General features: G+C 28.7%; 1 protein-coding gene across 1 annotated transcript; it reads left to right on the top strand.

Moving 5' to 3' along the window:
- The first annotated feature begins 8,358 nt into the window (after positions 1-8,358).
- On the top strand, positions 8,359-10,662 carry LOC116017721 (equilibrative nucleotide transporter 3-like). The gene is made up of 8 exons (XM_031258348.1): positions 8,359-8,397; positions 8,495-8,650; positions 8,734-8,877; positions 9,334-9,439; positions 9,533-9,705; positions 9,796-9,956; positions 10,286-10,536; positions 10,637-10,662. The coding sequence occupies exons 1-8, from the start codon at positions 8,359-8,361 to the stop codon at positions 10,660-10,662; spliced, it is 1,056 nt and encodes a 351-aa protein (XP_031114208.1).
- Positions 10,663-16,838: the final 6,176 nt, after the last annotated feature.

Raw genomic sequence — 16,838 nt, 5'->3', positions numbered from 1 at the left:
TAAACACAAATACACAGACCGACCGAAACGGGAACATGATTAATTTCCAAAACAATAAACCGTTAATTAAAATAATCAAACGACGTCGTTTTTATACGGGGTGCACAATACATTGTGGACCCTGATCCACGATATAAATTGCTCAATTAACCCACTTGCAAACATTATTGCATGGACCATGGTCCACCTTGTAAGATGGATCACTAACATAAAGTACAATATACTTTTAAGGCCCCTATTCACATGAGGACAAGTTATATTGAGGAATATAAGGTTTAATCTTAACCATCCAATATCAAGAAATTAATGGTAGAGATCACAATGTGATATGGTATCATCTCACGCCACAATAATGGTAAGAAGGATAAAGAAGAGATTTTGACTTTGGTAGTAGTTAAGGTAGGATCAGTATTTACAAACTTAGCATTTTAGGATCACTAGTATTAAGGAATGAATCAAGTTTTAGCAAGGAATATTGTAGATACTGGCAGCAGTTAACGTGAAAGCAAAAATTGAGTAGGAATCAACACATTTTGAGTACTCTCAAAAAAAAAAAAAACATTTTGAGTGGTATACTACAAAATGAGTTATTTGCGTCTTTACTAAATGATAATACGCATCTTTATTGGTCAAGACGCATATGACCCAGACGCTGAAAACTGGCAACTTTACGCGTCTTTTCTTGGAAGACGCGTAAATCGGACAATAGGCGTCTTTACCATCAAGGAAAAGACGCTTATAGTATTACTTTTAAATAAAAAAAAATTCGTAGGAGGAGGACTCCTACAGTTATATATATTTTTAAATACTAAATTATTATTTGTATTTATTAAACAACCAATCAACAGAAAATATAATAGGATTTGTTCAAAACTAATACAACATAATAAATATATTCTAACATACTTAATATTCTAACACAATATAATAATTTCAATACTAAAGAAAATTCATTTGCCCAAACAACATTTATATAATTCAAACCATTCAACACAAAATATAGTAGAATTGTTCAGAACTAATACACCACAATAAAAATATAATCCAACACACTTAATATTCTAACACAAGATAATAATCCAACACTAATAGATATAATGTAATTCATTCTATCTAAAAGACAAAATAAAAGTATATACTGAGAAAAACTTAGGGTGTGTTTGGTTGGGGGGTTTTGGTATAGGGAATGGGTATGAAAGTGATTGCTAGTGTTTGGTTGATAGGTTTTGAGAATGCTACTATGGGTATGGAATACCCCATTAATGGGAAAACCCATACCCTTATTAAATAAGGGTTTCATTTCACTTTTTCATTTCTTCCCCAACTATTAATATTCATTCCCATTCCACCCAACTACCAAACATGCTAAATACTTTCACCAAAACCCATTACCCTTACCAAGTATTTGATACCCATTCCGATTCCGATTCCCATGTGCGAACCAAACACACCCTTACTTGTCTAGAAACAACAACAAGTGCATCCTCCTAATGATGTCCCTTATGGTCACTTCATTAAAAGTTATGATGTGTTAATTTCACCTGAACACCATGGCTCATATCTTGTACTGCTGAGAATAAAAATGTTAACAATTAAAATAAATTACATTTTCCTTTAGAAATTAAAATTAATTATACTTTCGTTTTGAAAATTTATACAAATTTATAATACTCACATTTTCTATCTATAAGTACAATGGATTAGTGACTTTGAAAATCACAATTGATACTAGCAAATCCATTGTTTCGCTGTGTTTCGATAGATATGCTTTTATAAATTTATTCTATTGATTTAGTTTCGGATCCATTGGGGAGAGGAAGATCTTAAGCCGAGGTATGATTAATATGTTTTATTTTGTTGATGAAGGAATTATTTTAACTTTATATTGTTGTTGATGAAAATGCTCATGGGGATTTTTACGAATTGATTTTAACATTGGGTATAATTTTATAGAGCTGCTTTATTTGTTGCACGATTTTTTTTGGTTGATTTTAATTCTTTTTTCTTTAGCGCTTACACAAGCATTCAATTGTCTATGTTTAATATCAAGTTACCACAAATCTTCTCCTTGACAATCATTCGCAGATAATGCATTTATAAGTATGAGTCATGCGGAACTTCTATGAATAGTTCCTAAATCCTGATCCCAGAACATCCTATATAATTGTGTTTAAGTTAATTAATATTCTCCTTTGATGCAGAACATCGGGGTTGGGGTTGAAAATTACCACGTAATAGAGCTTGTGGGGGAGGGATCTTTTGGGGGTCTACAAAGGGAGACGAAAGTATACATGCCAGGTATTTTTTTTTTCCTTGCTACAGTGTTATTGTTAGTTCACACTTTAGTTGTAAATTGGTTATAGGTTTTTCTCAATTCGCACATTGTTGAAAATGGGTGTTATTTTTTAGACCGTTGCAATGAAATTTATCCCTAAACACGGCAAAAGTGAGAAGCATATTCACAACCTGAGGATGATTTGAAGGCATATAGTAATGGTGTTGTTATTCATTCATAGTTTAATGTATATATATAATTTTTATTTTCTTCTTACAGTATTTATTTATTTTTTTTTGAGATGTATTGAAAAGTATTGTTACAATATTGTTTTCATGAATTTGTGATTAGCTTCTATTTTCCCCATCCTCAACTTCAATTTTGCTAAGAAATATGATCTTTTTAAAAGTGCAATTTTTAGTTTCAACATTTAATTATTGTGGCATGATTACTTTTACTCAATAGTTGTACTTTAAAAAAAATAGCACATGCATAACATCCTTGAGTTTTATTTTTGTCACAATAATTCAACTATAAGAGTTTATAAGAGAACGAAAGAAATTACATGTTAGGACAATAGACTTAATGAAAAATATTACATGTTTTTTTGTACGCGATAATATTATGATTAGGCAGTCTCTTCATTGTCCAAACTGTATCCCGTTGGTTTGTAGCCTCAATTTAAAATATATTCTTAATAAGATAATAATAATAATAATAATAATAATAATAATAATAATAATAATAATAATATAATATTCGGTAATATAATAATAACCCAAAATTCTTAATATAATTTCCTAAAATAATTTTCATAATATTAATAATTAATATAATAATAATAATAATAATAATCCAAAACTCTTTAATAAAAGTTCCTAATTTCCTATTAAATTCGTTTATAACATTAATTACAAATATAAAATTAGAAAAAATTAGCATAATTGATACTAGCTAATCAATTTCCTAATATAATTTTTCTATCATATTTTTAATTATTTGATACTTTTCCTAATATATCTTTCCTAAAAAGCTTCCTCCCTTTTCTATAATACTGATCCATATGTTAATCCGTTTATTATGATAATCTATATAGGTAATAAACATATAGTATTTACCATTTAAATAACCCGTGATAATTACCAATCGTATTTAATATCTAAATTTATTATGGTAATTAAACATAGAGAATACCTTCTTATGACAATTTTATTTATTTTTTACTTTAAATAATATCAATTATCCGTGCACTTCATTTGACTACTTTTAAATAAAATCTTAAAAATTATGACAATTAAAGAATTAATACTTTCCGTAATATAAATTTTATCTAATAAATTAAGAAAATTGGTAATACACATATTACGTCCATAATTAAAGGAGATTAAAAAAAATTATGATAATTTTTCCAATTCAAATATTATTATGCTTGTGAATTACGTCCATATAATTATGTAAATTATTACACATATAAAATTATGCCAATGGTTATTTTTGAATAAAATCTTAATAATTATGATAATTAAGAAATTAATTCACACATTATACTTTTATTAATCTAATTTTTATATTTTATGTAATATGGATTTTATCTAATCAATTAAGGAAATTTATCGTACACATATTACGGACATAATTAAAGGAATTGAAATTAAGCATACAAATATTACAGACATAATTAAAGTAAATTAAACATACACATATGTTTTCAAAAAAAAAAAACATACACATATTATTTTCATAACAAAATGGACATCATAATTAGCACAATATTAATTAAGAATAATTTATACTCCTTAATTGCCATATAGTAATCATAATAAAATGACCTCATTTTTATTGGAATTAATGATAAATTTTCAAACATCATTATCTTACTCTAAGAACTCTAACTATAACACCTACATTAAAAAAAAAAAAACCAAATTAATTACACAAATAAAACCCTAAGGATATTATAAAGTCTACCCTAAAGAGCCAAATTAAGTTTGACATGTTTAGCTAGAATTATAGCTCTTAATACATTATACAGCCGAACTGTTAGACAAAAGTACACAACAAATAAAACATGCCCATAAATCAAACATAACATTCATGAAATAAGGTTAATCTATCCATAAATCAAACATAACATTCATGAAATAAGGTTAATCTATACATAAATCAAACATAACATTCATGAAATAAGGTTAATCTATACACTTAAAAGAAAGCAGAGCTAATCTATACATACATGCTTTAGAAATATCTTATAATAAAGTCCTGGATAATTTACTCCAGTAATTCTGAAATAGAGCACTAAAAAGCTATAATATTGGATAATTTACTTCATTAGTGATGTAAAATAAGTATAAAAATTTACAATAACAACATATAATATACTACAAATATCGTCTACAAAAAGGTTTTCGATAATGTGTAATTCAAAACAGTTATGTTATGTTTTCTTTTTATACAAAGATAACAAAATTGCTATATATCTACATAGAAAATATATCATTCATACAAATAATTTCTATAACTAAGTTGCTAGACAACGAGATAATTAGCCTAATTAATACAAATCATAAACATTGATATATAAAATGTCTAAAGTTTCAGGACTGGATGCATATATATACATGTTGGCTATTAATTGGACAATTATTTGCTCGAATTCAACCAATGATAACATCATAAAACATAATCGATCAAACTCAATTCTTCAATTGCACTATATAATATTCGATTTTACAATTTACATAATTGTATATCAATCTAAATATTCTTAGCATATTATAGTAAATATATTCCGTGCAACGCACGGGCAAAAATACTAGTAATTATTAAACAAAATTATAGTTATTATACCATGCAATTCAATTATGGTTCAAAATATTTTAATCTTGCGTATTTTTAATATATATATATATATATATATATATATATATATATATATATATATATATATATATATATATATATATATATATATATATATATATATATAGGATCGCGTTCTGGTGCGTACTGGCCGCCTATGAGAGAACTGCGGACGAATCACAGTGCGTCACGTGTCCAGAATGTAGTTGCATATAACGTTATAACTAGGTGCACATAATGTTATAACTAGGTGCACATAGGTGCACCCAAGTGCATAAATGCTAACAAGATAAATTACTTGCACCTGCAAGTGAAAATAGGTGCACACGTGCAAGTAAAATGTATTACAAGTGCAAGTAAATTGTACAATGAGCATCAATACTAAATGCACCTAATGTTAAACTAGGTGCACATAATGTTATAACTAGGTGCACATAGGTTGCACCAGGTGCATGAATGTTAACAAAGTAAATTACTTGCACAAGTGCAAGTAAAATGTATTGCAGATGCAAGTAAAATGTATTACAGGTGCAAGCGAATTGTACACTGAGCATCAATACTAAGTGCACCTAATGTTATAACTAGGTGCACCTAGGTTGCACCAGGTGCATAAATATTAACAAGGTAAATTACTTGCATTTGTAAGTGAAAATATTTGCGAAAATAGATGCATGAATATTAACAAGTTAAATTACTTTTACTTGTAAGTGAAAATATGTGCGAAAATAAGTGCACTTAGCTTGTAAGTGAAACTAGGTGCACTTATAAGTGAAACTAGGTGCATTTGTAAGTGGAACTAGGTGCACCAAAGTTTCAGTTATTTACGAAAATGCCACTGCATCTTTTTTTTTTTTAAATTGCATCTGATTCGTTGATCTGGACACGTGGACGGCTGTGAAGCGTTCTCATTTCTTACTTGGGCGACAGTACGCTATAAATATATATATATATATATATATATATATATATATATATATATATATATATATATATNATATATATATATATATATATATATATATATATATATATATATATATATATATATATATTACTATATGGTGTATATTATAGACTTATAGTATTCAAAAAAATATTATTATATTATGTTAATGTACGTAATTAAATTCCTCTCATGATAATATTCATAAAAAAATTCCAACAATCAAATTACTATATGATGTATATTATAGTATTCCAAAAAAATATTACTATATTATGTTAATGTACGTAATTAAATTCCTCTCATGATGATATTCAAAAAAAATTCCAACAATAAAATTATTATATGATGTATATTATTGTATTCAAAAAAAAATATTACTATATTATGTTAATGTATGTAATTAAATTCCTCTCATGGTAATATACCATGCAATTCAATTATGTTTCAAAATATTTTAATCATGCGTATTTTTTTATTTTATATTCGTAAAGAATCAAATTACTATATGATGTATATTATAGTATTCAAAAAAATTATTATATTATGTTAATGTACATAATTAAATTCCTCCCATGATAATATTAAAAAAAAATCCAACAATCAAATCACTATATGATGTATATTAGAGTATTCAAAACAAATATTACTATATTATATTAACGTACGTAATTAAATTCCTCTAATGAAAATATTCAAAAAAAAAAAAATTCTAACAATCAAATAACTATATGATGTATATTATAGTATTCCAAAAAAATATTACAATATTATGTTAATGTACGTAATTAAATTCCTCTCATGATAATATTCAAAAAAAAATTCCAACAGTCAAATTACTATATGATGTATATTATAGTATTCCAAAAAAGTATTACTATATTATGTTAATGTACGTAATTAAATTCCTCTCATGATAATATTCAAAAGAAAATTCCAACAATCAAATTACAATATGATGTATATTATAGTATTCCAACAAAAATATTACTATATTATGTTAATGTACGTAATTAAATTTCTCTCATGATAATATTCAAAAAAAATTCTAACAATCAAATTACTATATGATCAATGTATATTATAGTATTCCAAAAAAAAATATTACTATATTATGTTAATGTACGTAATTAAATGCTATTCAATTATACGGTTCCGTGTTTGTAGGCTATATATGTATTTATATATTTATTAATTTATTTATTTAAAAATCTGAAATCAGTCAACATAATATTACAATACTTAACAAAATTATTTATGTACATATATTAACAAATATATATATATATATATATATATATATATATATATATATATATATATATATATATATAACTCTCGGATTCTAACCGCTTTTGGGTAACTAGAAATTCTTGTATTTGTTCTCAAAAAAAGAAATTCTTGTATTTCAAAAAAAAAAGGAGATGAAATTCATTTATTTCTATAATTGATAATTATGGGTTTCTTATCATCATATTTTGGTTATTTATTTATTATATTATTTTAATTAGATTTCATTGTACATTAAATTTATACAAATATTTTAATTTATAATCTCATTACGGATATAATTACCATTCTTGGTTTATGTATTACATCAGCCTTTATTGCTTTCCTAGATACCTGCACCAATTGTCAACTCCATGCACCTGTAATACGTTTGTTATGTTTTATTAAAAACCGTGAAATGCAAAAAGCAAATGCAACCATCAATTAGGGACGAACGGAGTAAAATTTTAGTAATATATTGTAATTTTATTAATGGAAAAGAAGGAAAATGATAAAATTTCTGGAATACTATTTTTTCTATATGAAACTAGAAATACGAATAAGATTACTCTCACAGTGGACCAGTTTAATGAATTCATAAAATTTGGGAGAAGATTACTCTCAGAGTTGACCAGTTTAAGTACTTAGTAAAAGCCATACCTTGAAAGAGGGAAAGAACGAATATCAAGAGTGTCGGAATCTTTAATTCACTGCAGAAGCTTTAACGTTAGAGGCCGGGGCAGACATTTTCCTAAACGTTAGCTTGTGTTATTGTAGCAGAGAAAATAAACAGACATGACTATCACCATTGATGAATCAAGCAGAAACACAATGAGGCTTGAGGTTATGTCATACTATTTTTCTTTTTTCTTTTTTCCTTGTGTTGAAAATGTGGTTTTTTTTGTTTTTTTCTTGGTGAAATGAAAAGAATTCTTTATTTCAGGGGAAACTGAGTGCAACAATAGTATGTTGGATTCTTGGACTTGGATCTCTCCTATCTTGGAATACCATGTTGACAATAGGAGATTACTATTATGAAGTGTTTCCTGTGAGAATCCTTTGTCTCATATGATTGTATTGAATCTGTTTTATGGTTTTTAATGAGAGCTGAGAATTATGTTTGTTGTCTTTGTTTTCCCCTCAAGAAATACCATCCTTCAAGGGTGCTTACCCTTGTCTATGAACCATTTGCAATTGGAACAATGGCAATTCTTGCATACAAAGATGAAAAGCTCAATACAAGAAACCGAAACTTAGTCGGATATATACTATATTTCTTGGGCACATTAGCTCTCCTACTGGTATATTTTGCTTGCCCTTTTTACTCTCGACATCAGTTTTGTAAGTAATTTATCCAAACTGATTCGATTCCCATTGTTGGTAGTTGGATTTAGGCACATCAGGGAAGGGTGGACTCGAAAATTACATAGGAATTTGTGTTATTGTTGCATCTTTTGGAGTTGGAGATGCCTATGCTCAAGGTGGAATGGTTGGAGACCTGTCTTTCATGTGTCCTGAATTCATGCAAGTATGTTTTCAGATTCAATCTTCTTGAATTTGTACATTTTCTTTTTAGAGGCAGAGTGCTTTTATCTGTCATCACTACATTTTCAAGAGGCAGGGTACGGTGCTAGACTTGCCCTTTCAAGCCTCCTTCCAAAATCCTCCTAACTACTTGGGGCTGGACTTTTATCCGTCATCACATTATCGAGAGGCAGGATACTGAACTTAGCCTTTCAGGGCTCTGCCAAACAATCTTCACATTTTGGAGAGGCAAAAGAGTTGAACTAGGCTCTTTAGGCCCTACCTAACAATCCCCACATTTTCGAGAGACAGGGTATTACTTGACCCTTCAACTCTTTGCCCAACAGTCCATTAACCACCTGGAGCTGGACTTGGCCCTTCACGACCTCCACCTAATTTAACAAAATATTTCATTTCACATACAGTCGAAGAGCTTTAATCTTTGTCAACTTAAATGCAGTCATACATAGCTGGTTCAGGTGCTTCAGGGGCACTGACTTCTGTGTTGAGATTAGTGACAAAAGCAGCTTTTGAGCACTCCAGCAATGGTCTCAGGAAAGGAGTTAGTATGTGCTTCTTTTCAACTTTACAAATCCAAAACATACTAAGCTATTATTAGTCTTTTGTAAAGTATTTTAGTTTTGGCTTTTAATTTGCAGTCTTGTTTCTGGCAATCTCCGCTTTCATTGAATTCCTATGTATTATTCTTTATGCAATCGTCTTCCCCAAATTTCCAATCGTCAAATACTATCGCTCAAAGGCAGCTTCAGAGGGATCAAAAACTGTTTTAGCAGATTTAGCTGCAGCGGGCATCACAACGCCAACTGAAATTGTACAGAAACTAAAATTTCCTCTTTATCCAACAACCTTAAACTTATAGCTAGTTGTTTTTATTTTTTAATGTATATTCTTGTGTACACAGGGTGATGATGCAAATAACCAGGTGGGGAGGCTGAGCCAGAAGGAGTTGTTCATAAAAAACATTGATTATGTTTTGCACCTCTACCTCATATATGTTTTAACCTTATCAATTTTCCCTGGATTTTTATACGAAAATACTGGAACCCACAACCTTGGCTCATGGTAATCATTGTATTTCTTCATTCTCTTTTGAATCCATATAAGAGTTATACCCTAGTTTTTACTCTTGGGACTCAAACCTATGACTTGCCTCTGATACCACACTATAGCTCGTAGTGAAGTGCAATTTTATTTTCTTATACCGCCACCTTTTCGAGAGGCAAAGTGCTAGACTTGGTCTTTCACCGCCCTACGCCCAACAATCTCTAGCCACCAATGGTTGGACTTGGCCCTCCACCCAACACTAAGTCCCACCTTCATAGATAAAATTGATTGCATCCTAAATTCAACTCTTCTGACAGCAATGTACAATATCAAAATACTCATTGCAGGTATGCTGTTGTTCTGATAGCAATGTACAATGTCTTGGATCTTGTAGCAAGATACATTCCCCTTATCAAGAAAATTGAGTTGAAATCTAGGAAGGGGCTGATGGTAGCAATATTATCCCGTTTCTTGCTGATCCCGTGTTTCTATTTCACTGCTAAATACGGCAATCAAGGATGGATGATCATGCTCGTATCTTTCCTCGGACTGACAAATGGTTATTTCACAGTTTGTGTCTTCACTGCTGCTCCTAAAGGTTACAAGGTAGGTTTTTCTGAATCTTGATAGATAGTGTTAATGGCAATCATTCAATTGTGTTTAACATAAAACTAACTTAATTATGTTCTTGTTCATAGGGACCAGAGGCAAATGCGTTGGGTAACATTCTAGTGCTATGTCTTCTTGTTGGCATATTTTCTGGTGTGGCTCTTGGCTGGTTGTGGCTAATTGGTAATAGTGATTTTTGAGGAAAAGTCAATTATACATGTTTAATTTACAATTAATATTGTATGCCTCCGCAGAGGTTAGAACAATGGACTGCCATGATGATTACAGACTTTCAAAGCAGACGTTTCAATATCGTAGAAGGTGATGAAATGATCTAAATTGTTGAAAATTACATGGGAGATATTGTTAGGGTTGCATGCGAAGTCTTTAAAACAAATTTTCCAGACCAATTAGCAGAATTAATTGCTCAAGGGAGCAATATACATAATTTTGCTTATTTGATACACATAATTATCACAGGCAGAGATGCCAACATGGATTAACAATTAGACAAGCAAAAGCTATATGAGACACTAGAAACAAATTCAACTATTTGATTGGAATCATGAAATAGAATTCCTCCAAAACTTTTATGCTTTAGCAAGTATCTTAGGAAATTATTTTTCTCCAAATTAGAGACTTTTTATAAAGTTACCCGGACCTTTGGTAAAGAATTCCATGAATCATGGAAATTGGTACAAGCCAATGATATTTTTGACAATATAGGAATAATAATTAAACACATTATTAGTGAATTAAAGAAAAAATGTACTTACATTCGAATTCAAAAAGAATTGAAACAATATAATGAAGTTTTTTGCAAATAAATTGACACTCCTCAACAGTACGGAAAACATCGTGATGATGGGTACCCAAGAAAAAAATTAAACAAAAGAAAAATTATTTAAGAAAATCAAGTGCAAGAAAACCTTATAACCTAAATAAGGCAAGGCATGTTAGGAAATATAATCCTAACAAAACATACAAGAAAACTGTTACTTGTTTTGCCCATAATAAACCTGGACATCCATCTTCTGTTTGCCCAAACAAACATAATTTCTTTACTATGGAATCAAATTTAGTTTCCACAACAAATGAAGATTTGGTAGATATAACATCTGATATTTCTAGTGAATCAGACATTTAAAGTATTTGTACGTTCCATAGATAAGTTTCACTATCACTTATTTTACTAATATGTTATATAAATATTTTTGGAAATAAAAAAGTATATTTTTACAATGAACAATATATTTCAAAAAGATTTATTAAAATTAACCATTCAAACTCAAAATATTAAAAGTAAAGAATTAAAAAATTATAAATAAAAATTCATATAATACTCAATCATCATCATCAACTTCCTCATCTTCAGTTGTTGGAATCTCATCATCATCATTAATAAAAACATCTCCATCACTATTAGTTTCATCTTCTTCGATACTCATGGTATTAATATTTGATGAGCTTACTTCAACAGTTGTAGCATCCAAATCGGGCCTATGCAATACTGTAACATTATTATCATCCTCCAAATTAGAACCTTGAATGGTAAAGCCAAAATTTTCATTTTCTTGACATGGTTCATCTTCTACAACATCATCAGGGAGATCATAGAAATCACGGGACTTGGTCTTGACAACAACATGCCAATTAGGCTCCTTAATATCACTTACATAGTAAACCTGCTCAGCTTGGGAAGCTAAAACATATGGTTCATCAGTTTGTAACTTCCGTGTAATATTGACCATAGGAAACCCAAATTTGTCAACTTTGAATCGCGTTTTATGATAAACATCCCACCAATCGGCCTTAAATAAAATAACATTATTTCCTCCCTGATAATTTAACTGTATGATATCTGTTAATACACCAAAATAATCCAAGTTACCTGTATCTGCATCACCTTTTACAAGAATTCCACTATTTTATGATTTTAGTTGCAAATCCCTGTCTTTTGTATTAAACTTCCGGCCGTTGACAAGTATGCTTTTGTATCGATAAATACGCCTGTCTGGCCCATAAGCTAAATGCAACAATTGATCAGTGGCTATTTCACTTCCTTCATTATGTAATTCATTGACCTATCATGAAGAATAGTTAATATTAAATTAAGTCCGTAAAAATTAAAAAGTTATATGTACAAATAGATTTTTATTACTCACATATTTTTTGAACCACAAATAAAATTCGGTTTTGTGTCTTTTTTTGACATTTCTCGGATCATCACTCATTAGTATTTTTTTATGCATGCTTTACATGTATAATAAAAAAAAATAGTAACCAGTAATATGATATATATATATATATATATATATATATATATAAATATAATGACTATTTAGAAGTTAAGGAAACTTACTTGGCAAACTCTGTAACTTCTTCACAATTTTCTAGTACATACATTCTTGCTTCGGCCCATTTAGTTAAAGTCAACTCAGCATATTTTTTTCCAAACAAAGGCTTACTAGCTTGTGAAAAAACTTGTAACCCAGAGTGAGAGGAGGCCGCATCACTTCCCTCATAATTTCTCCCAACACGATTCAATGTAGTTTTAGATCCATGCAAATATCTAGAACAAAAATGCATGCATTCTTGTACAATATAAGCCTCAGCAATTGATCCTTCTGGTCGTGCTTTGTTTCTCACATATGATTTCAGTGTACGCAAATATCGCTCTATTGGATACATCCATCGAAATTGTACTGGCCCACCAAGTTTATTTATTTTTTTAGTTGTGGTTCGTGTGTCTTCAATTTTATTTTTTATTTATTTTTTTTAGTTGTGGTTTTAACATTACAATATTTTAATTTTTAGTATGATACACTGCTTTTTATGTTGTTAATATTTTTTGCCATGACATTTATTTTTATTGTACGATAATTATAATATAATAAAATTGTACTGAAAATTGAAGGTTTTACAGTGTTCATATATTTTAATTATATGGTTGCTAAATGCCTAGATCACATTGCATAAACTGTTTTGGTATGGAATATATATTTTTTATTTATTAATCTATGCATATTAATCTTTATTCATTAATAACTCAATTTTTATTTATGTATGTGTAGAATGGTCAATTTTAAAAGATTGATATCATTAACAAGTTCAACTGATAAACATAATTCTCATGTGGTGGACAAGCCTCAAAATAATGAGGTTTCTAATCAACAACTCTCCAGGATAGTTGAAACATCAAACATTGCACCAAGATTAGAAGAACACGTTAGTGGTTGCGCAGGTGATGTGATTTTTTAAAAAACTTTTTTGAGTTTAAAATTTAATATTCTTTTTTATATATAATATTGTATACTTATATATTGTTTTTTTTATTGTATTGTAGGAAACGAAAATATTAAAAAGCGTGGTCGAGTAGGGCGAGCAATCAATACAGGACTTGCAAAGAAAAAAGTTAGAGGTGAAGAAATCTGTATTTTATTTCCTCCACCATACCATAAGGTTTGTGGTAAAGATGCTAGTTTGTTTAAAGCTGAAGTCACTATGTGCATTCGACAATTTGCGCCACTTCGAGTCTCTAGTTGGAAAGAGATTCCTAACAAGGATATTAATACAATGTGGATATTTTTAAAGGTAAGACTGAAACTTTAAATAATTTCAATATTATATTAGGTTTGGAATAAGAAGTTAGAATAAAATTGGAATTACTTGTTCAAATTAATGAATTTATATACTTTTATATTGCAGGACAAATTTAATTTGTCAAATGATGTGCAACACCATGCTATGAAACAAGTACAACTACAATATAAAAACAGACATTATCATTTACGCCAGAGCTATCTAAAATGCAAAGACTGTCCAAATGATGTCAATGAAGATGATTGGAGATGGCTAATTGAAAAAACATGGGAGACTCAAAAGTTTAAGGTAATTTTAATATATAATTATTTTATATTATAATTTTAATTGGTAGTTATTGTTACCCCAATTTGTGGTTTTTATGTCTCTTAATTCTCTTCTACTTTATTTTTAATTACTAATAACTTTTTTTTTATATATAGGACCAAAGCGAAAGAAACAAAAATAATAGAGAAAATCAAGAGATCAAATCAGTTAGTGGTACAAAGTCTATTGTACAAATTGCATATGAGATGGTAAAGTAAATTTTGTTTAATAAAAATTGAATTCATATTAGTTTATTCACAAAATTTGCACTTAATTATTTCTTTTTGTTATCTTTATTCTCTATTTTACAGAAAGACAAAGATTCTAATGAATGGCCAAATGCTGTTGAAGTTTGGAAGGCATCAAGAACAAAATCTGATCTAATGGAACTTGGTCTGTTCCAAATAGAGAGGAAATCATTGTATGAAAATTAGAGTCATATAAATGTTGTGACCTTTCTTAAATGAATTTAGTCAATTATTAATATTTATTTTAATTGTAGAATAAACTTCAAGAAGAGGGAGAGAAGAATAAAGAAAAGATTTCAGCTGCACCTCTACCACTTGTTGAACATTTTAGTTTGGTATTAAAAAGAAAGTCAAGCTATGCACGTGGTTTAGGTCTTGAGGGGATAACTTCAAAGGTCCAAGAAAAAATTCTTCTTTAAGCAGAAATAGAAGTTTCGAAGAAGCGTGAAAAGAATTTAGAAGAAAAAGTTGCAAAATTTAAAGAAATAGCACAAGCTGCTTTAGATAAACAAGCTGCTGAAATCAAGTAAATTTTTGCTCACTTAGCAAGCAATCAAGGGCTTCAAAATATGCTAAGCAATGCATCTCCATCAACTACCTCCAATGAAGAATAATCAAGACATTTTATTTTAAAAAGTTTTTATTTGGATTCTATTGTATTTCTTAAAACATATATTTTTTAGACAATGAAGTCTTTTTATATATATTTTTTAATTTGATGAGTAATATTTATTGAATGAATTATTTTATTCTAAATAATAATTAAATTAAAACATTTTAATTATGAAAACATTTTAAAATAAATAATTTTATATTTTGTGTGCATTACGCTAATATTATTTGAAGAAAAAAATTGTGACCAAGTACTGATCACTTATAAAAACATTAAGATTGACAATTGTGACACTATTTCAACTTATTTTAGTGACACATTTTCACCACTACTTTTCAGTATTTTAGTATCAAATATGTTGCCACTATTTTTAAACATATCAGTGACGAAGATGATGGCTACAAGAAATTGAATTATTGTACGACTTTAGTTAACGCTAATAATTGTTTTAGGGTTAACTTCTTTTGTCACAAATAAATACAATATTGGTTACCATGATTGTTGTAACAAAAAGTAATTATTTGTTACCACTTTTTAGGTCACTGATAATCATTTTTTGCGTCTAGAACATTTCTCACAAATAAGTACAACTACTGTGACTAAAGTGTTGTCACAATAAAATAATTAATTACAACGATTTTAGTTGTCACTAGATCAATGTTTTGTAATAACATATTTGGTCACAAAATGTACTTTTATTGTGACCACTATTGTTATCACTCAAATACTACTTTTAGTGTACGTAAGCATTGTCACAAAAGGCTTGACTAATTGTGACAATTTCTCAAAAGTCGTCACTACTACAATAGTGACGGAGGATATAGTGACGACGGGTGACGATTTCAAAAATTGGTCACTAATTTAAATAGTGACCAAAATCGATACTTTTGGAGACAACTTCTATTGTCACTAAATGTGAAATTTCTTGTAGTGAACAAGCCAAATATAATTTTGACAATATAGGAATAATAATTCAACACATTATTAGTGAAAAAAATGTACTTAATTACATTCAAATCCAAAAAGAATTGAAACAAAAGAATGTAGGTTTTTGCAAAAAAATTGACACTCCTCAACAGTATGGAAAACATCTTGATGATGGGTACCCAAGAAAACAAATTAAACAAAAGAATAATTATGTCAAGAAAAATTATTTAAGAAAATCAAGGGAAAGAAAACCTTACCTAAATAAGGCAAGGCATGTTAGGAAATTTAATCCTAACAAAACATACATGAAAACAATTACTTGTTTTGCTTGTAATAAACCTGGACATCTATCTTTTGTTTGCCCAAACAAACATAATTTCTTTACCAGGGAATCAAATTTAGTTTCCACAATAAATAAAGATTTAGTAGAAATAACATCTAATATTTCTAGTGAATCAGACATTTGGAGTATTTGTTCCTTAGAAGTAATGAAAATTGAAGAATTTGAAACTCAAGAAGATAATTTTCCAAATAATGGAATTCTTTCGGAAAAATTAAATAATTTCAATCTTTTCTAAAATGGAAAATTGCATA

The sequence above is a fragment of the Ipomoea triloba genome, chromosome 4 (genome assembly GCF_003576645.1).
Source record: "Ipomoea triloba cultivar NCNSP0323 chromosome 4, ASM357664v1".
In the NCBI taxonomy this organism is placed as follows: domain Eukaryota; kingdom Viridiplantae; phylum Streptophyta; class Magnoliopsida; order Solanales; family Convolvulaceae; genus Ipomoea; species Ipomoea triloba.
This window is presented reverse-complemented; position numbering and strand designations above follow the sequence as displayed.